At 43.6% G+C, this 22,745-nt stretch overlaps 1 protein-coding gene across 3 annotated transcripts in view; it reads left to right on the top strand.

The window, feature by feature from the left end:
* Positions 1-740: 740 nt before the first annotated feature.
* slc4a8 (solute carrier family 4 member 8) overlaps positions 741-22,745 on the top strand; it is a 33,481-nt gene continuing 11,476 nt past the window's right edge. For all 3 annotated transcript variants that reach the window (XM_084543133.1, XM_084543135.1, XM_084543134.1), the window contains exons 1-5: positions 741-822; positions 15,224-15,305; positions 19,248-19,400; positions 19,765-19,900; positions 20,724-20,884. In XM_084543133.1, coding sequence (XP_084399259.1) covers positions 778-822; positions 15,224-15,305; positions 19,248-19,400; positions 19,765-19,900; positions 20,724-20,884 — 577 coding nt within the window. In that variant the 5' untranslated portion in view covers positions 741-777. The remainder of the gene's footprint in view (positions 823-15,223; positions 15,306-19,247; positions 19,401-19,764; positions 19,901-20,723; positions 20,885-22,745) is intronic.

Here is a 22,745-nt window from a genome sequence, read left to right as displayed (position 1 = left end):
TATGTAGTTGCTTTACACATTTCTATAGCAACGGATTGCACTAGAGAACTGTAACAGTCCCAGCCCCAGGTGCACAGTGCTACATGGGCAGTAGAAGCAATGCATGAATATAAGCGTGATAATATGTGCATTGTTTTTTTTTTTTTTTTTTATTATCATGGCATTTAGGCTGTTTGCAGTTAAGGTGCACTTTATTTCCACCATGTATAGAATCTAAATACTTTCCCCCCACATGCCTGCAGCATAATCAGTCGTTTTTAGCTTCGTGCGGAGTGCAATTAGGCTGTGGCCTGCAACATTTAAAGAATAAAAGAACTGAGACGTTTTCTGTGCATACTGGTCAGACCAGGAGGCGTTAAAAGCTGTCAGACTGGCCTATGTACATAGTGAAGTGACTCTACAGGCTCATAATAGCTCCTTGGCTTGATTGTGTTGTGAGCAGCAGTGCGTCGCAGAGCGCCGTGTGCCTCCGCGCTCTGATTGGCTGAGGCTCCGGTGATGCTCTCCGCATCCTGCTCCCACAGCCAGGACAGTGAGGGAGGGAGGGGTGCTGGAAGCGCGGCTGGGAAATCACCATAAAACGGGGGGGCACAACAGTCATCTCCGCCGTTTTCCTCATCAGAAAGAGATGTCAGCGCTCGACATGTCTGCAGAAACGGAAGGGGCTGCCGTCGCCAACTTGTGACCGCTTCTTCGAGAACGTCCTGAGGCAGCGCCGAGAAGGAGGGGGGGAGAGAAGTCTCACCTTTACACTGCGTGAACGTTAACCCGGAGACCATGAGCGTGCCCGTCAACGACCCCGAGAGCATCCTGAGCTACCAGGTAAGCCCAATTTAAACATCTAATGACAAGGCGTGTTGGTTTGACACAACAGAGTTGAACAGTCCAGTCTGCACTTCAGGGTCCAGCAACTGCAGCCCAGTGTGAACAGCAACTCAAAGGTGGAATATGTCATATAATACAAACTCTTTGTTTTTTGGTTTTGTAATTTTTTTGTTTGTTTGTTTTTGTGCACGTTTAATACCCGAGAGGACTCAACAGATGTGACTCCAGGTTGCCAGGTTGTGCTTCCGACCCCGCAGGATGCTGCTGTAATTGGAGGATGTTGTTGATATTGTTATTCCGAGGTGCCAGCACGTGCACTGATTCCGGAGAGCGAGTCGAATTTCAACGCAGCGAAGACAAGAAATCACTGTCTCACATGTTTCACTGTTTGCTCAGACAAAAGGACGCGCGTTCTGGGAATGTCACAGTTACAGTAGGCTATCCTAAGAGTGCTGCAGACTATCGATTGCAACAGCTATTGATCACACAGCCCACATAACGCAGCGCTCATTAAAAGGAGAACTGCGCGCCGTGGAGTGGCATGCGAGTGAGAAAGAACAAACGGGAACATGGGACGGTTTGCGCCATTTTCAGCTGGCTGTTAATTAGACGTGGGGTTATTCTTTTTTTTTTTTTTCACCCGTTACCCTCAAATGACCTTGACGCCATTCTCACACGGCGCTCCAGAAGGAGCTGATCGTGTACTTCCATACATGCTCGTCATCCGGGAGTCCTGGAGGCAAGAGGAGGGGAGCATGTGGTGAAGTGTGGTTTGAATGAGATAATTGCTTGATCCAGTGCTGCTGATATGCCATCATTTACTAGGTCCTTCTTACAACAGGGAAGCATTCACCACTGACCAGACCAGGTTTTTTTTATTTATTTTTTTCTAGCTGCACTTTGTACAGCTTGGTCATAACCACCGTGGCATGCAGCAGCAATCGCTTAATGGACTTAATGCAGCCTGCCCCACCGGAGTCATGTCATCATGGTGATTTATAATTGGCTAACATCCTGTCTGAGGGCAGGAGACAGATGGGGAAGAACCAGAGGTGAGCTGGGAAGTCTCTGATATGATTAGACAGCTATCTGAAAAGGAGACGAAATTACCAGGCTGCCCCACTCTTCAAACATTAGGGTTATGCCAACCTATTGATTGTGTCTCTGCCATATACGTGGTGATCTGGTTAGCGAGCAAAGACCGGGCTCTTTGCCATTCTCCCCCCCCCCCCCCCCCAGCTGAAATTTGTTGAAATGTTTCCCACGGTGCTGTTGCTACGTCGCAGGCACACCATTAGCAGATCACATCATATTTAAGTAAAAACAGCACCTCCCCTTGCAAGTAGTTTTGCAAGTACAGCGCGACACAAGTATCGAAAGATGAGTCACCCCCACAGTGGTAAATAACTGATATGCTAATTTGTGTGCAACCTTTTGCAGCACTCATGTTGCAGGTGATTCAAGTGACCCGAAACGACCCTGTCTCTACCTGGACGGCCTTATGCGCGGTTTATGCTTTCGCGTCATTTTGATGCTGTAGCTACGGCAACAGCCCAGACCCTAACACCGTAGCTTGAAGTGCACCTCCCCAGAAATGTAACTACACTCCAAGGCAACGCAGACCGCAAGAGCTGTGATTGGTCCGCTTGGTAGTAGCGCGTTTCCGCTTTAGTATTTACGGCTGCTTCTCCATCTCCAAATTGATTGTTTTGGATCAATAAAAATTAAACACATCGAGGAAGGGTTAACCGAGGAGGTTCGGCGATACAAACGTTAGCACGACTCGTCTTCAGCGAAATTTTGGCAAAAGCTTCGGCGAAAGCTTCGGGCGCCATTGTTTAAAGTGAAGCAGGAAGTGGAAACAAAAATTAACCCGACTGGCAAAAAAGACACAGTGCAGACTAGTGTTTGGGTGGTGTTTTTACAGAGCGAGCCAGACTGACGAGGCACAAGTATAAATATCTCGAACAAACGTAGGCTACGTACGTGGGTTACTGCGTCTACGTATAAACCGCGCTTTAGGCAGGCGGGTCCCTCCATAGCTGGGTTCTACTTAAGGTTTCTTTCTGTCGCGCTTACTCTTGGGATTTCAGGCCAGGTTTTGCAAAACATCTTGAGACAATCTATTATTTTTTACGCTATATAAATAAAACTGAATTTAATTGAATTTGAATTGAATTAAACTTACCCAATACCAACTGAATTAACAATCAGTGTCAAAATTCATTTTTCATTTACTCACTTAATCATTTTGAGAAAAAGCCCGTCACAGACTACTGAAGTTCAAGTTCATATCTTCAAACTAATTATTTTGTAGAGTAGGAATCCGCACAAACAAGAAGTTGGAAACACGTCTAATTAGTTTTTTCACCTTTTCTATGATTAATGTACTGTTATACAAATTTAGGTAAGATGTACTGTTAGAATTATGGTCCTCAAACTATACAGAATTCATGTAAAGCGTGTATTTAGTTAAATACTTATAATTGCTGCTCCTTATTATCAACTAAGGGAACTTTGTAATTACTCTGTAAGTGTTAAAATGATACTCCCATTGGCTGTTGAACCAATGATATAATAACACCTTTCACAATTCGATTATTTCACCGTACTGTACGTAGTCTCCCAGGTGCAGGTACCATCACATGCCAAACTGCCCCTTCTCGTGCTTTTCAGTGATGCAACAAAGACAAGTCACGCACTCCTTCAGTTGCGCCGCTGATTCTTTGCATTTCTACCACACACGGGCAGTAAAACAGACGGCAGACGCAAACATCCAGATGCAATCACCAGAACCAGCTTAATGTGATCAGGAGGTATCACTGACTGCATAATAGTTCACTGTACTCCACATAATAAATGTGTCTCTGCTTTAAGTCCCTCGAACTCAAGATCGTCCCCGTTCCTGGTTTCGGCCTTTTAGCTGTAGCTACATGGCATCGGTCCCAAGCTTTCATTTTAATCAGTTCGGTTGCACTGAGTCCATTTAGAGAGCGTGATTGATAGTCACCTGTCCGATGGATGAGAGAACGAAAGAACAGCGCCGTGCAAATCTCAGAAGAAACGAGTAATGAGTGAGTTCAAACTCAAAACACAACACAATGGTTAAAACTTGTTACAGAACTGTCCCCACAAATAGAATATATATGAGATATGAGAAGCTGGTCCAGCTGCCTTCCTCATTTTAATATATCTAATACATGGTGTTTTGAATGTTTTGTCCCTTTAGAGTTTATTTTAGGTCTCCTTAATCTCTCATTGTTTGATGACATGTTTTGCACAGTGAAATCCCAATAATCTGCAGTTTATATCACAGCCCTATACCCGCAAAGCCGCCCAAGACCCAAGTAATCTTTCCTGAAGGAAAACAATTAGCGAGCGAGAGCCGTGGCAGAGGCAGAATTATATGTGTGGCACTGAATAAGGTGTGTATGACTCATGCTGCCCGTGGGCAGAGGCAGTCAAAACAGCCGTCCCTCTCCTCCTATCTCCCTCTCGCTTTCCGGTCTCACCATTTCGCCGTTACCGCTTCCTCTCGACCGTTCGTGTTTACCCGTCCTCCGAGCGAGGCGCTGTCACATGTGTCTCGGCGGCAGATTAGTGACGGCGCGGTGCTATGAAGGGGCAGCTGCAGCCCGAGGCGGTGGCTCCGAGTGTCAGTCCTGGCCTTGAGACACAAAGCCCAGTCTGGAAGTGACAGGCCCAGTTGCCACAGTCAGGGTCTGTGTCCCTGCTGTCAGTTTATGGTGCTTCTCTGGGGGAGGGGGGGCAGATAAAAATAGGAGACAACAGCGGAACACAAACAGTGGAAGTTTTTCTTGAAAGGATTTTTCAACAGGTGTTGTTTTAGAGGTCATTGTGAGAGTTAGTTACACCGATCAGCCACAACATTATGACACAGGAGAAGTAAATAACATTGACCATCTTGTGACAATACAGTCTTTTGCTGTTTGGACCTGGCATTCATTAATGTAGATGTTACTTAGACATGTAGCACCCACCTAGACCAGACCAGGTACGCCCCCACCCCATAGCAATGACACTCCAGCAGTGACACCAGCAGGATGCAGCCTGACACAGACACACACACAAAAACGCTTTAGGAACAACTGAAAAAAAACATGAAGAACAGCACAAGGTGTTGACCTGGCCTCCAAATTCACTAGATCCCAAACTGATCAAGTATCTGTGGGATGATCCACAGAGGCCCCTCCCCTCAACCCATAGTACCCAAAGGCCCCCCACTAACAACATTGTGTTTCCAGACACCACAGGACACCCTCAGAAGGCCCATGTCCATTCTCTGATGAGTCACAACTGTTTTGGAGGCACAAGCGAGACCTACACAATATTATTTAAGATAAGTTCTTAGTAACCAGGCAGTGTGCCCGTTGTCGGATATCCCCCCAGATCTCAAGCCTCTTCGTAGCACCTGATGGAGTCAGAGGACATTTTGGTGTTACGCATCGATTGGCCCACTCGTTCAGGAGACTGGGATGCAAATCATTGCTGCTCTACTTGTTTAGGACGAAATCCGGTTCAATGTTTTTCGCTTTGATCCCGTACCATGTGATTTTTACCCAAAATGCTCAAGTTGTAACTTTTTTATGAAACTCTCGCTGACGGCAGAGCCACGAAGGCGTTTACAGGGCAGCAGCTCGCCACGGGAAAGAGGAAAAACTTGTTTTGTTTTATTGCACAAAAAGATTTAACATCATTAGGTCATGAGGGGACATGACAATTTCTCCTCTCCGTAGAGTGAACCCACATATCAGCGCGTGCCGTGTGATGTGTCGGCAATGACGTTGTGCGTCACAGGGAGCTTTATTAGCACGCTAAGTAGGACACTGTGTGCGACTGTGCCGTTCAGCTCAGCTCTGGGAGTCTAACATCTTTCTGGGACAATCTGCTCTGCCAGGAAATATGTCTTGTATTTCTTTTCTCTGTTTCTAACTTTTTCTAACATGCCGAGATAGCGGACATATTGGCTGAAGTCGTTACCGTGTGGGTCTGTGTGATGGGCCGGAACAGCAGAAACAACAAAAACAAATAGAAATGCGGTGAAGATAATAATTAGTTTGCATTAGATTATGTCTAAATCTGTGATTATCAACTTTTAAAGTCTGCGAAATGGAGATAATCTGGATCTAATATGAGGCAAAATTGAGCTGCAGGTCAAATAATATTAATAACACACACAGTCGACCTCATACTGAAAAGACTTTTATTGTTGGAGACACATACCCAATGAGCCAAATTTAGGTGTTTAAAGGTTAAAGACAGACTTGAAGATTCACAAACCTCTCCTTGAATAGCCTGTCACATCGCCAACAATCTGGAGGGCAAAACTGAATCTTGTGGGCTGCAAAATACTCGGTGTATTATCAAAGAAAACCCCACAAAACTGGAGCTGTGCGCTTTTAAGTTCTAATCTTTTCACATGACAGCATCCTTGGGGATTTGGTCTTATCATGCGCTCCTCTTCCCAGCCACATGTCAGCTCCTGTGCGGGTCGGCCACAGTTGGTTACCGCTGATATGCTCGCGAAGGACTGAATCTCAAGGACAGTCAGCCATTTTGTATCCAGCAGAGGGCTGCTTCTGTGGTACGGTGGCACTAATCTGTGTGGAAAATTATCACCGCTGGAGTGCCGTGACTGATTCTAAGCTTAGAGGACAAGGAGCGAAGGAAGAGCGACGGTTGCCGGGAGATAGAAACCGGCAGCAACTGAGAAATTATTAGCCTCGTCAGTGGAAAATCACGTACACGTGCGGTGCCATGAAGGTCACAGATGTGCTCGCCCCAACGGAGAGCACAAAGAAAACTTTAAATTAGCCGAGGCACTTAATGTGACACATGGTAGGAGGCGAGTTGTGAATGACAGGGAACCATTAACCTGTTAGAAATAACACATACCTGCATGAAACTGCCATTACGAATGTGCTGGTGGTGAACTGTGACCAGGATGACCACGAGTTAAAAGGCCCATTCTGTGACCATGATCATGGACCGTGGCATGGATATGCAGTCGTTTGAGCTGACCCCGCCCACAAAGACAGACTAATAGACAGTTTTATAATTTTATTTCTTTCATGCTTTGTCCCCCGCTCCATTAATGCAGATTCATTCACTTTGTAGTTATTGAATGGGGCTTTAGCAGAAAGCTTTTCCCCTTTTTCTGTCTGTGTGTGTGTGTTTGTGTATGTGCACCAAATGGATCCAAGCAAATTGATCTGATCTGATAGTCTGCCGTCCTTTCTGGGACAAAGAGCTTTTTAGAGTCACTCTCTCGTCCGGCTCTCTCTCGTTGTATGTCTGTCTGCTTGATAAAGCTCTAATGAAGCCGACTGCCTCCAGCCTGAGACCGTACCCCCCCACACACACGCACACACATCCTATAGGAGCCCTAATTCCTCAGCACAGCTGCACTCACTGATAACACGTTTATGTGCCTGTGTGGGAGAGATGATCATGGTTACACGTGAGTGCACATAAAGATTTGGCCGGTGGATCTGTGTATGTGTGAATTTGTAATTAAATTAAAGAATTCTCAGTATGGTTTGTCGTAATGACTTGGACATCGTGGTGCTTTCTCCGGCGTTTGTCATAGCTTTTATCTTTCCCACACGTTGTGCTACCTTTTATAAATACGTTCATGTGGTTGCTTTGCAAATTGTCATGTAAACGCTGTATACACCGATCAGGCATAACATTATGACCACCTTCCTAATACTGTGTAGGTCTCCCTTGTGCCTCCAAACATTTGTGACTCATCAGAGAATAGACATGGGCCTTCTGAGGGTGTCCTGTGGTGTCTGGCAACGCAATGTTGTTAGTGTGGGACCTTTGGGTCCTATGGGTTGAGGGGAGGGGCCTCTGTGGATCATCCCACAGATACTTGACAGGGTTTCTCATATAATGTTAACATTATGGCGGCCCACCATGGTCTCATAACAAATCGGAACGTTTCAAACAACATTGTACTTGTGTTGGTTTTGCTATAGTTCCTGAAAGCATCTCTCTCTCCCTCCGAACGCCAAAGCAGCCCACCCCAGGACCCCCGTGGTCGCTCAACCAGTTCTCTACTCAATTTAACCTGACGGAGAAAACAGCAGGGACAACTCACGTAGCGTGTGAAGCTGATTGTGTTGTTCACAAATGGATGTTACCACCACTTTTAAAAACCCGATGTTTGTGCTGTTGATTTTTAGACCATGGAGCTAGCACAGGTTGCCGCTATTTTATCGCTAAATCCAATATCCACGCATGATCTTATTTTATATGCACACATTTTATATACTGTATAAATAGTTTTTATGAAAACAGAAACACCAGGGTCTCATGAAACCTTGTGGGAAACACAGCTTTATCAGTTTGAGATCTGGTGAATATGGAGGCCAGGTCAACACCTTGTGCTGTTCTTCATGTTTTTTTTTAGTTGTTCCTAAAGTGTTTTTGTGTGTGTGCCTGTGTCAGGCTGCATCCTGCTGGGGATGGCTGCTGCCATCAAGGAGTGTCATTGCTATGGGGTGGGGGTGCCTGGTCTGGTCTAGATGGGTGCTACACGTCTAAGTAACACACAAGCAGAAGATTGTAATGTCGTGAGATGGTCAGTGTTGTTCACGTCTCCTGTCAGTGGTAATAATGTTATGCCTGATCAATGTATATTTTTAAGAGATGTTCGTGTAGATAGTGTAACTCAAACCCTCAAATCAACCATCACTGCATTAATTTTGTCCTCTGTACTTTTATTCTCACCAGTTCCACCTATGGCATACATCAAACTGCAGATTACTCCATTATCAAGTGGAGTAAATAGTGTATTTGTCTGTGGCTATTTTAATCCGAAGATTTGCTGCTTTCATGCTGCAGGAAGTTTATGTAGAATTACAGTAAAATCAACAGATGTGCATTAAACACTTACATGAACACACACACATATATATATACTCGCAAGCCTTTTTGTGAAACCATGACTCACATGTAGCTTTTGGCCCGGGCATGACACACTAATTAAGTAGCCTTATTCTTTAAAAGGGTAAAATTGTCTTGGGAAAATGAAATGCTCGGTCATGGAAAGAGAAACAAATCCCAGAGCACTGCTGCTGTGCTGGTGAGGGTGTGAAAAGGAGGCTTCAAGGCTGTGCTGGGCCACCCACACCTGTGAATTCAATGGATGCCTTGGGATCTCAGAGCTGTTTTTGACAATTATTTGAATGCTAAGCTCACTATAAAGTGGTTGACATAAAACATAACAGAAGTCTGTTTTGGATTCGGATTGGAAGCTTTGCTTATAATCAGGTAAGACAATCATCTATCTGAAACGCATGTTAATTAGTCTTTTCTTATCACAGACTTTTTTATGTTTTGCTTTGTTGTTCAGTTTGTAGCCGCATGGAGAGACTAAAAGAATAAGAGAGAGCTTCTGTGGGCTTTTAAATACAAAAAAATAGACGTTATACACACATACACACACACACAAAGCACTATCTCTATATCTGCAGGCTGAAACTAGCAAGAAGTCGTTTTTTTTGCCAGTAAACTGTGCATGGTGTTTTATCAGCCAAATCCCAGAAGAATCACTGCTTTAGCTCAATACACACATCTTACTGTAATACACACACACACACACACACACACACTGGGTCCTTAGTGGAAATGTTGCTTCGAGCACTGCAAAGCTTTAGTAAAGGGAACAGTCAGTAAGATTTACAGAACATAAACCTTTATTTTAGTTCCAAGTCCCGATGCAGTCGAGGGTAAATTTGTTGTACTCACACAAAAGGCACATTCAATTGTAATTCTGTTGGACATTTTAGAGTAGTTTTACACATATATATTTATAACACATTCAAAGTGTGAGTCAGAGCAATGATTAGAGCCTTCTTAGGAAGTGGATCTTATTTATATCTCCTAGGGCCATGACACACCAAGGGCCTTCAGTCAGAGTCTCATAAGCGGTTTAGACTTCTGCGTTAAGTTGACGCATTGTTGTTTTGGATCAATACAGATGGAAGAGATGGAATGACTCGTGTTCGCCGAAAGTTTCAATCGCCATTGTTGAAAGTGAAGCAGGAAGTAGAAACAAAAATTTGCCCAACTGGCAAAAAAGACACAGCGCCGACTGGTGTTTGGGTGGCGTTTTTACAGAGCGAGCCAGACTGACGAGAGCACAAGTATGAATGACTCGCAGCGACGTAGGCTACGTACTTAGGTTACACCGTCTATGTCCTGCAGCAGTCTAAAAGAGCCTTTAGTCAGACCCCTGTTGGCGTGTTGTTAGCTAACTGAGCATGTTGAACTAGGCTTTTCGTTTTAGTGAACCAGTGTACGACAAGAAATGCGAATGTGACCAAAGAAAGCAAAGGAAGACGTCAAGAGGGCACAAACAGACTGCTTTGCTAGTTTTTCTGTATGACATTTTGAAGCTCTGCTTAGCTTCTGGCTAGTCATAGTTTTTTAGGTTCCTCTATTTTTAATAGAGAAATACAAACTAGTCCCCCCTGCTGATATCGAGAGCTTTTTCCATGCATGTTGGCGCAGAACCTATGTCTTTGCTGGCTGTTGGTTGTGGTCTTTGCGCGATATCCAAAAAACGTTAAAGATAGGCAGAAAACTTGCTTAACTAGGGTCTGTTAATGACCAGAAACGACGACTGGCATAAAGAGGGGCACTGTTTGTCCCTGTTCTCTTTCTCCAATGAATGGTGCTCTGTTGGCCCATTATCAGTCAGAAAGTCCTGTTTCAAGGTGTGAATGGGGGTGAAACCTCTTGGGGACAGAAGTTAAGACCCCCACCAGGAGTTGGACTGAGGTATAATCTGCCATCAGTTTTTGTCCTTGGACAAACCTACTTAAACCTCAACTCCCCACCAGTATTTTAGAACTAAAGAAGCTCAGATGAGTGGACGAAAGGTCTTCAGGAAACTCTGCAAGTCTAGTTGCCTGTTTTTAATGTTTTTTAGATATACTGTGACCTGGATGACTGAGAACCTTCACAGACTCACTCAACGTCATATCCGTTGGTTACATTGGTTTGATGTGTCTATAGCTTAACGTCTAGGGTCAGGATACCTATGGGTCTGGCAAGAGGATTGAAAAGATCTCTGAATCCTGTTAAACAAACCCGTCACCTCTTAAGGAATATCATCCACAAGTGCCATAGATGTGTCAAATGATTACCCTGCGACTGGCCACCCCAGAGGTTTTCTCCCAAGGCACGTAACTCCAAAGTGCCTGCATCCTCCATCAGGAAAAAGTTGTGCAAATTAGACCTGTGTGGTCAGACTTTGCTGGCCAAAAAGAACATTAAAGCAACCCTGTGTACAAATTAGTACATTGGAAAAGACAAACCTTTTGTAATTATGTCCTGAACGCACAAAGTACGAGGAGACGTGTTTAGGCAAAGAACTGCTCTTCAGGAGTAAAATCTCATACTGACTGGAAATGTTGAATGTGGAAATGTTATGGTTTGTGGTTGCTTTGTTGCCTCAGGCACTGGGCTGTTTGCAATTCACTGATTCTATTAGGAACTCTGGATGCGGATCATAGTAGACAGTAGGGTGATCTCCAGCAAACTGGCAAATCCGTCAGGGCTAAAAAAGAAATACAGGGTTAGGGAATAGCCCAGTCAGAAAAACAAAGTACATATTTGAATCCCAGTGAAGTATTTGAGGGGATTTGAACTGGGTTAAAAAACACACGGGTAAATTTGATGGATTTTTTTCCATGGCAGAGTGGCCCGAATTTTCAGCGAAACAAATGAGAGACAGGTGGACACATTTTTTGCACAAAGGAATATTATTATTTCTGTTGAATTAAATGTTAAATTTTGTTTCACTTGAACAGAGATTAAGAAAATATGTCTAACTTTAGGGATTTATCATGACTGTATAATGTGTGTCACCATGATAAACGAGGATCCTGCTCTCACATATTGCTCTGACAGACCAAGACATTTTCAGACATTACCAACCCTCTCTTTTCTCTTTACCCTGTGCTTCAGCGAGACAAATTGCAATCATTTTTTGTCATTCTGGGGCCGTCGTGAAGCAGCACAAGTCGCAGTGTGAGCTGCATTCTCTGCTTGCTGGATATTGGACTGTCCAATTACAGTAAAAAGTGCCTGACAGAGGCTGTAGATCTTCTGTGTTTGCCTCTCAGTTTTCAGCCTGAAGGGAAATTTATTGAACTGTCATCATTCCCACATCCATCTATTGATGAACACCCAAGTGACGCACATATATTTCACATGCACAATTGCTGAGCTAAATGCCGCGCACAGCGGTGCTGTTTCAATTTTAGATTAATGAATAAAGGTTTGTGGTGTCATCACAGCTTATGTGCGTCATGATAAACTAAATAAGTTATTAACAGACTAGCTAACCAACAAAATTACCATAGCTCTGCTCTGACTTTCATTACTCAACAATGACTCTCCTATATACACCGATCAGCCATAGCATTAAGACCACTGACAGGATAAGTAAATAACATTGAACATCTTGTGACGATTCAATGTTCTTCTGGGAAACTTTTGGACCAGGCATTCATTCATGTGGATGTTACTTAGACATGTAGCACCCACCTAGACCAGACCAGGCACCCCCACCCCATAGCAATGAAAAAACATGAAAAACAGCACAAGGTGTTGACCTGGCCTCCAAATTCATTAGATCCCAAACTGATCAGTATCTGTGGGGTGATCCACAGAGGCCCCATCTCTCAATCTATAGGACCCAAAGGCCCCCACTAACAACATTCTGTTGCCAGACACCACAGGACACCCTCAGAAGGCCCATGTCCATTCTCTGATAAGTCAAAACCATAGACATAACGGAGTACGGTCCGAGAGTGGAGCCACGCGGAGCTGCGTTATCGACAACTCGACCACACTTCCTCCAGATTCACTCATGTTTTATCTAATTAATACTACGCTCTGCTCTACCTCCACCAGTTACCAGGAAATGTTGGATTATACACTATAGTTATTTATTTTTATTTTTTTTTTACAACTTTCACGGTCCCACAGGATTCTTTACGGGTCGGGTGGCATGGCAGCTGGTGGTCGCCATTATGTCACATCCTGATTCTATACCGTCAAATATTTAAACTAAAATGAAACTTATCCAGACAATTGACACTTGAACATGCATCAACGTAGGGCTGATCAATTTTGGAAAAAATGAGAATCACGATTTTTTTGGTCAAGATTGAAATCACGATTCGTCAAACGATTCTTTTTGAGTTTGAAAATAAAATGCATTTATTCGGCATTTCGGCAAAAAAAAAAAAACTCACTGTAACCCCCCCGTTCAATTTGGGAGAGACCCAGAGGTGAACTGTCCCCCGCCGCGCCCCCCTCCCCTTTCCCTTTCTCACGCACACCTTCTGTGCACGGCACCTTCTCAGAAAGCAGGGGCGCCTGCAGCTGCAGGGGGCGACAATTTGCCAGTTCCCCACACAGATATGACAGATAATAGAAAACCATGTCGCGGCGCAGATGTATTTGTTTATTTATTTTTTTCCCAAGTGCTCGTGCCGCCCCCCTTGTGTCATGAAAAAATGCCGCCCCGGGCGACTGCCCGGTTCGCCCGTGCCTAAAACCGCTACCGCTACTATCCTCCCTCTGCCATCTCGCTCGCGCTGTTTTCTGAATAAGTGTTGAGTGTTGCAGGTCACCACGCACACACACACACAGAGCTCGTGGGGCCGCGTTGAATGCTCTGGGGGAGCGACTGAATTGCGCATGCGCGTCTCTTTCATTAAAACCTCACAGACAACGGAAAATGGCAAAAGAATCGTTCCAACTCGATTTTATTAATTTGGAGATCGTTTGAACCAAGAATCGAAATCGTGATCAAAATTCGATTAATTGCACAGCCCTACATCAACGTTATACTAACTACCTAAAATGAAAAACAAATTCATGTTTTAATTTGGCCCAAGTCCCATCCATTAACATGGAAGGGGTGGAGCTTATGACCTATACTGCAGCCAGTCACCAGGGGGAGCTCTACTTGCTTTGGCTTCACTTTGGAGAAGCAGTTCCACTGTCTGTCTTTATACAGTCTATGGTTGAAACTGTTTTGGAGGCACAAGGGAGACCTACACAATATTAGGAAGGTGGTCATAATGTTGTGCCTGATTGGTGTATGTGTCATTTCTCTTTATCTATTCACTTGTCACCACACATATTTAATTTCCAAATCGATACAAAACGTCTAATGCTCTGTTTCTGTAATCTGTTTTAAAGAGAGAGAAGAGTGCCCGTGTTACCAAATGGTGATTTAAAGATAAAATAAAATAACTTTATTAGTATATATCTTTTTGTTTCGCCTTCATTTGCAGCCAAGTATGCCTCCACCTCCTCAAACACCTAGAAACACATCCAGAACATATAATAGATAATGCGTGCATATAGAGTGGGCTGAAGTATCTATTACATAGAAAGCTGCATTAAGTCTATACTGTACTGGTGTGTGTTAGTGTGTGTTTGCAGCCAGAGGTTAGTCAAAGACCATTGTATTACGCTCTAGGGGATTTATGGAGTTGTGCACCCCCCCAGCTGTTGGCATTCATTTACAGATTTTTGCTATTGATTTTATTGGGGGCGGCAATAGCCTGCTTTAACGTGACACACTCACATATTCACATATAGAAAGGAAGAAATGACCTGATTGACACTCGCTGAAGTGGTAAAAACCCACTCTGGTTAACAAAGACTAGAGACTAAAGATTTACTGTTAGCATGCACTCGCGCAGAGAAATCCTCTATACTGAGACTATGCAGCAGCACAGCTACTCTAGAGCCTTTGTAGAGCTTCCTGCAGCACTCTGCCCTCATTATCATAGGACAGATGCAGGACCACAGCAAAACAGCCACCGCAGCACATGAGCAAACAGCACCGGTTCTGAGAAAGCCCTCGTCATTGGGATGGTACAGTGAACACCAGCAGCATCCTGCAGCAGCATGCCAACAGCAGAAACACTGATGGATATAGCACTCTGTTAATTTGATTTGATTTCCCCAGGATAGTAGAGCCTCGCACATTCTCTAACTACTCTGTTTACCTCTGGCATGTGTGCATGTGTCTGTGCACGCCTGGCCGTCCGACCACACCAGACTGTCCTAAAATAGACTGTCTGGAATTTGATTCTTATCATTGAAAAGCTCTCGGCTGTTGTGGCCAATTAGTGGCTCTGTTAGAGTGTCAGTAGCTGCTCCTTAACGGGACACTCATCTGGACACGATGACCTTTCAGGTTTTTCTTTCAGCTTGTCCCTATAATGACAATGCGGACACTGAATAGAAACATATTGTCTGCACCAAAAAGTCTTTATTTGAAAAGTGACATTATACTTATACATGTCTTTGTGTGCCTGTGTGCGTCCATCAGAGGCCAGATGAGGAGGTTGTGGTGGACCAGGGAGGAACCAGCTCAGTACTGAACATCCACTATGAGAAGGAGGAATTAGAAGGTGAGTAATGTGTCGTATATCAATGAGATGGTTTTTGGTTCAATTATCGCCACGATCCAAGACCTGTTGGGTCAAACAGAATCAGCGTCTGATGCAAGTTCTCAAAAATCAATTAAAACATTAATTCATCTTCTGTAAGCGCTTGTCCTGTGAAGGGTCGCGGGTGGGGGGCTGGAGCGTATCCCAGCTGTCATCGGGCGTGAAGCGAGGTACACCCTTTATGGGTCATCAATTAAGACATGTTACAGTCAAACACGTACTGCTTAGATATGCGGTATGGGGTGCTTTGTATTCTCTTTCTTATCTTGTTCTAACTGATGCTCTGCACCAAAGAGGGATTTTAAAAATGTCAAGTCCTTATGAGTAATAAACTGAGGATACCTCAGTGCCAGGTGCGTCTGTGAGTTATGGCTAGTGTGTGTTTCTACATTACACAGACTACATAAACCCAAGACACACGAACCGGTAATAATTAATCTTTAATTGTCCCCCAATGGGGAAACTGCAGTTCCTGCTGTTTGACCCATCCATTTGTTCACACAGTAGTGTGTTAGAAACATAATTTGGGGGTTAGATGCTTGCTCAGGGCACGGCGGGAGGCGACCCTGGGACCCCTCGGTCCCAAGCTGCACCTCTAACCACCACTGTGTTGTTTGGGACTACAAACAATTCAGCTCTGAGAAAATACCATCAGTGTTTTATTTTTAAAAATGATTATATATCACTGTATCATTAATATTGTATAGTATATCCAATTAACATGCTTAAGAAGACAGTACACTCAGTTGCATCACAGGTGACCTGGCCTCACTCAGCCTGCAGCAGAAATCTTGAGACCACTTACTGTGTGTTCGTGGAGTGCTTGATGTGAAGAGCTAGATTTTCTTCATTTCGATTGCTTTGTTTGTACGTGTGTGTGTGTGTGTGGATTCATGCACGATAATGTGATCCTGTGATCTTGTAAATTTTGTTAGAATCCAGCTGCCTCGCGAGTGTTGAATGGATGCTGGTCATTAATATGTGTGTGGGTGTGTATATTGCATCTATTGCCTTCCTGCATGATAATAATATGAATTTAGCCAGCAGAAAAACATTCTTTAAATTCATTTTTTGCAATGACACTCCTTCATGGCAGCAGCCATCCCCAGCAGCATGCAGCCTGACACAGGCACACACACAAAAACGCTTTAGGATTAACTCAAAAACACATGAAAAACAATACAAGGTGTTGACATGGCCTCAAAATAGATCCCAAACAAGTCAGATCCACTGAGACCCCTCCCTTCAACCCATAGTGCCATACACTGTATGAAGGTCAGTGGCGGAACAACTCCTCAAAAGTGAAGTCAAAGCAAGTAGAGCTCCCCCTGGTGACTGGCTGCAGTATGGGAAAACGCGAGTGAGTCTAGAGGAAGTGTGGGCGGGTCATCGATAACGCGACTCTGCGTGGCTACTCTCTCTGACCGTACTGCCCAGACTCTGGCTCCAAAGTCGCAAGATGATGCCGCCCATATTCCTGGGTGAATAGTGTCAGTTTGGCCAATGCAAGGAAGTGGGGATGCGTTGTCCATATTTATATACAGTCTATGCCCAAAGGCCTCCTCTAACATTCATAACTGTCTCATTACTAGAAAGGGGAGACAAAAGTTCCAGACAGTAACTTAAATTTCTGAAGTCTCTTTTTGGATATTTAAATGAAACGCCATAATTGTTACTGAAGCATGTTGCACTCCGAGATGAATCCACTGATGATAATTACAGATGAGAGTGATTCAGACTATAATGCATGGTACTGTTTCCCAGTCAGTTCTCCCCGTGGATTTTCAGGTCAGCACCGAAGCTTTATTTTAATGGCTTTCGTGAGACATGCAGAGACATGCTGAGAGACCATAGTGCTCATTATTCTGCCCCGCACCTTCTCTTCCATTATGATCCATTGCATTTATTTTTTATTTTTTTGCCTTTCAGTAATTGACGGTGCCAGTTTTACCCACAGCCAATTTAGATGATCTCATCAAGATTCAAGATTGTGAATTACTCTGTAACTATGCAGCATCCCTACCAGTAATGAAATTCTTGTGCTTGGAGCTGACTCAACTACACAGAATGGAGGCACGAGTGTAATCAGCTGAACAGAAACGTTACAGTAGATGCAAACAATACCAACATCGCAAGGCGAAAACAGATCAGAGACGAACTCAACTCACATCATATAAAATCTGAGCTAAAGAGCCGGTCTGATTCAAAAGAAAGAAGAGTAAGTTTTATTGCCATTGTCTGGTGAAAAATCAACAAAATACAATTTGGCAGCTCTATGATTCAGAAGCAACAACATAAGAAACTATAGCAGCATAAACATTTAAAAAAAAAACTATAGCAGCTATACACAATAAAATACAATATATACAATAAAAGCACACAGTAGTGCATAAATGAATGTAATTGGAACAGTGAGGAATAGCAGGATTTTAAAATGTATATTAATAGGAGTAAAAAGAGGAACGTGTCTGAAAACAAAACTATTCCAACTTTATGGGCAACGAGTGTAAATAAAATAAATTAATAATAAAAACTGTTCAGAAAGTTTATAGCTCACCTAAAGACCACAGAAAACCTCCGTTGCCTTCTAAGTTTCATTGAACACTCTGTCTCATATATGACCATGAAGATGTTTTATGATTTCTAATGCTCCACTGAGCAGTCGTAGTCAAGTGATAGATAGAGCATGAATGAACCTTTAGGTCAGGGGGGTCAAACTCATTTTGGCTCAGGGGCCACATACAGCCCAATTTAATCTCAAGCGGGCCCGACCAGTAACATAATAGAATAATAACCCTACATATAACGACAAATACGATAGCCAATTTCCCCCCTTTGTTTTAGTACAAAGAAGTACGTTATGAAAATGTTTACATTTAATGAACTGTCCTTTTACAAAATGTTTTATGAACACCCTGAAATTTCAGCGCGTTGCTGCCATCTACTGTTTATTTCTGGGCCTCAGTGCAGCGTTATATCCGTAACTTTTACTAAAACAGTGCAATCCCTAGTGGAAAAATTATAAATGGGAGATAGTTCTATTTGGAAAAACTGCAGTTAATGTCTTCAATGCGATTTTTGCGCTTTGAAAATTCATCCTGCGGGCCAGACTGGGCCCTCCAGTAGACCGGTTTTGGCCATAGACTGTATATAAATATGGACAAAGCGTCCCCACTTCCTTGCATTGGTCAAACTGACGTTATTTTCCCAGGATACAGGCGCCACCATCTTACAAGTTAGGAGCCAGATCTGTGCAGTACAATCCAAGAGTGGAGACTAACAGAGTCGCGTTATCGATGACCCGCCCACACTTCCTCCAGACTCACTCTTGTTTTCGTTTAATTAATACTACGCTCCACTCTACCTCCACCAGTTACAAGGAAATGTTGGATTATACACTGTACTTATTTTTTAAACTCTCACGGTCCCACGGGACAACGTTACGGAGCGGTTGGCATGGCAACTGGCGGTCACCACTATGTCACATCCTGTTTCTATAGCGTCAAATAAGTATCTAAAACGAAACTTATGCAAAAAAATTGACACTTGAACATGCGTCACTGTTATATTGACTACCTGAAATGGCAGAAACCATCCTTGAAAAAATTTATATGACGTGTACTTTAGTGTTTTAGTTCGGCCCAAGTCCCATCCACTAGCACAGAGGGGGTGGAGCTTATGACCTATACTGCAGCCAGACACCAGGGGGAGCAGTTCCACAGTCCATCTTTATACAGTCTATGATTTTGACCCATATGTTAGACATCCCTGCTTTAGGTGATTAAACAGGCTATTTGATATAAACATATAAACATGCTTGCATTTTTATTTTACAATAACGACACTGTAAGACATGTATAAAAGCAAGGTCAAGTAAAATCATTTATTTTGCTTCTTTCTCAGGCCACAGGACTCTGTTTGTGGGAGTGCGGATGCCCAGGCAGAGCCATCGCCACCACAAGCCCCATGGCTCCCGCCATCGCAAAAGAGACAGGAGGGCAGGAAGCATCGCGACACAACAAAGCGAGGGAAGTGAGACGACCACCGCGACCCACGGTAACACACATACGCAAACGCACAAAGGAAACTTACCATGTGATTTACCTTTTGAACCCAGTACTCCATTCCTTGTCATTTGCTGAGAGTGATGCACACACACCGCCCCGTGACTGAAATCAATACTGTGGCCACTAAACATAAGCACATGCACGCGCAGCACTCCAGGCTAAAATTGACAAGCCCACTAATTAGCTAACAAAGAACAGGAACTAGTCAGCATGTGCCTATGTGTGTAGATTCGTGTGAAAGTGTGTGTTGACCCTGGAGCCATTTAACAGGCATGTAATGACAAAGAAGTAGGAAGTACTGTGTGAAGTCAGTTCATCTCTCATTCCTCCCTCACGTCCTCTCACTCCGACAGACACGCCGTCCCAGAGGGTCCAGTTCATCCTGGGCACAGAGGAGGATGCTGAACATGTGGCCCACGAGTTGTTCACCGAGCTGGATGAGATCTGCGTGAAGGAAGGGAAGGACGCTGAGTGGAAAGAAACAGCCAGGTCAGGATCTCCTCAGGGAGCTGTTGGCAAAAAAAAAAAAAAACGATAAAAAGCTTCTGACAGCCCGGCCGCTCTGCGAGTGATAGCTGCTTTCAAAGCTCAGTGGATCATTTCTCAGTTCGCTGCAGGTGAAAAGCTGAAAATCACACAAAATCCTGCTGGGATCTCATTCATGCTGTTCAAAAGAGAAATCTCGGTTTCACATGCTAATCTTAGACCTTTGCTGCCTGGGAGGAAATGTTGTATACACTGCATCATAAAAGATTTAAAGCTTGAAGTATTTAGTGGATCGGAAAACATCTTTCTCTTTCTAGTTGCTGCCTGAAAAAAATAAAAAAATCTTAATGTCAGGGTTGGTTTGATGCCTAACTCCTCCTGTCCACATGTCAAAGTGTCCTCAGGCAAGACACTGAACCTCTAAATATGTCCCTGTGATCAACTGGTGGCAGCTTACTGATCCACAGAGGCCCCTCCCCTCAAGGGTGTCCTGTGGTTGCCAGACACCACAGGACACCCTCAGAAGGCCCATGTCTACTCTCTGATGAGTCACAGCTGTTTTGGAGGCACTACACAATATTAGGAGGTCATAATCTTATGCCTGATCAGTGTAAATACAGTCTGTCTCTGCACTCTAAACCATCTAATGCACTCTTAATAATTCAAGAGACTTTCATTATATTCCTCAGTTATCAGAAATCGGATTAGCAGCCCTCGTGTCAAAGAAACTGAAGAATAAAAACAATAATATTTCCCATTTACTCCGACTCGAGTTCAGATTCGTACGGAGTCGGGCCTTGATCTCTCGTCTGTCTTTGCCCGGCAGGTGGCTGAAGTTCGAAGAGGACGTGGAGGACGGCGGGGAGAGGTGGAGCAAGCCGTACGTCGCCACGCTATCCCTTCACAGCCTCTTCGAGCTCCGCAGTTGCATCATCAACGGCAGCGTGTTGCTCGACATGCGCGCTGACTGCATCGAGGAGATCGCGGGTGAGGAATTTTTATCCAACGGTTGTGTATTAATATCTCGGACTCGGCACATTGCAAGGAAAAAGGGCAAGCTCTGGGTGAACCATTTTATTACAAGGCTTCGGCAAGAAATCATTTTTGATCACTGACAGGTTTTCACGTGGATATATAAGCTAACAATTTATTTTCCTGTCGTCCTCATCCCTCTCCTTCAAAGTCACCTCTTGCCCCCTGTGTAAATATCACATTCACTGCTATAAAGCATGTTTATATCTCCCCTGAATATCAAATCGTTTTAACCCTCCCTAGAGAAGAAGCAGGCAGACAGTGCTGGACACCGAAACACTCAATCTCTGAATGCTATAATGTCTCTGACACATAACCAGTCAACCGGTAGCAGTCTGTTTCCTGTACTGTATATGAAGACTCTGCTTGTGTAGTGATGCTGAACAGACACTGTAGTCGTGGATCTCTCTTGTGCTTTACTAGAACACGGTATGCTGTAAAACATCACAGCCCCATAAAGAATGCATTTCTTCTCTTTAACTCCAATCGTCATGACGAGTTTTTGATACTGAACTCAATTTAATGAGTTTTCTAAACTTAAAATAATTCACTGTCTTGACTTCTTGCGTGTTTTGTCTGTGTGGTCAATGCTCATTTAACTCATGTTTTGAGCTGGAAAAAGTGATGGAGGAGGAGGAGGAGGAGGAGGAAGGGTGATATTGTTTGAATACTGGGAAATACAGAGGCTTCTGCCATTTTCTCATATTTTAATTAGGACAGAACCATTACTATAAGCGTCGATACCTTTGAAACAAGGCTCTACAAAATACGACTAAACCAAAGTGTCTGTTTTTGGGTGGATCAAATTTTAATTTCCTCCTCTCTAAACGGCCTAGATGAAATAAATGTCAAATTTCTGGCGAGATGTGACTCGAATCTGTCTGAAGTTTGGGTAAACTTTAAAACTTGCCATTAGTCGTCAAGATGAGAAATAGAAATAAGTAGAAGCAAAAACATTTGTGCTCTCAACTTAAAGTGGCGGCTGATATGAGTTAAGTTAAACTGATCTTAACTTGGAAATGGGAGCTGAACTAGTGAGGAACTGTGAGTTCATTTGATAAAATGAGTTTTCATCAATGGATAATGTCACCTAGTAAGTTCTATTAACTCATAGCATCGAGTTAAAGGGGAACTACTGTTTTTTACAACCTGGACCTTATTTCTGGCATAAAATACGATCGTTTACTCACCCATATAACTTCGGTGTAATTTGTAGTCATTCGGGAGATATTTAGATCTGTGTGTATCCATATAGTGGGAGTGAATGGGGCACCGAAACGCAGCCTCTAAATAACACATTATCTGCCGCGAAACTCATTAATTTCACCAATATCTTGTTATCGTACGCTAGTGCTATTCCCCGTTGAGTCCAGAGTTACCTGTTATCATCATCCGGGGTCCGTAGATTGACCTACTACTGAAAACAGTAGTTCCCCTTTAAAACGATAATAAGTCGTTAGTTACGACTTATTAGCTTTCTGAGTTGAAGCAGAGGTTTCCTTCACATTTTTAGATAAGATAAGATAAGATACATACATACATACATACATACATACATACATACATATACATTGTATATACATACATTTACAATATTTGAAAGCAGCTGTGTGATTAAAGTGCAGTGGTATTTAAGTCCGGTTAAGACTCAGAGTTGAGCAGACGGATGTCATGGGGATAGAAACTCTTCTTCAGCCTCTCAGTCTTTGTCCTCAGACGGAGGAAACGCTGGCCTGATGGCAGCAGGGAGAAGGCAGCGGGTTTCTAAGTTTTGACGTGAAATGTTTTACGATGCAGCTGAACTTGTGTCGGCCAC

The sequence above is a fragment of the Chelon labrosus genome (assembly GCF_963514085.1).
Source record: "Chelon labrosus genome assembly, chromosome: 4".
NCBI classification, from domain to species: domain Eukaryota; kingdom Metazoa; phylum Chordata; class Actinopteri; order Mugiliformes; family Mugilidae; genus Chelon; species Chelon labrosus.
This window is presented reverse-complemented; position numbering and strand designations above follow the sequence as displayed.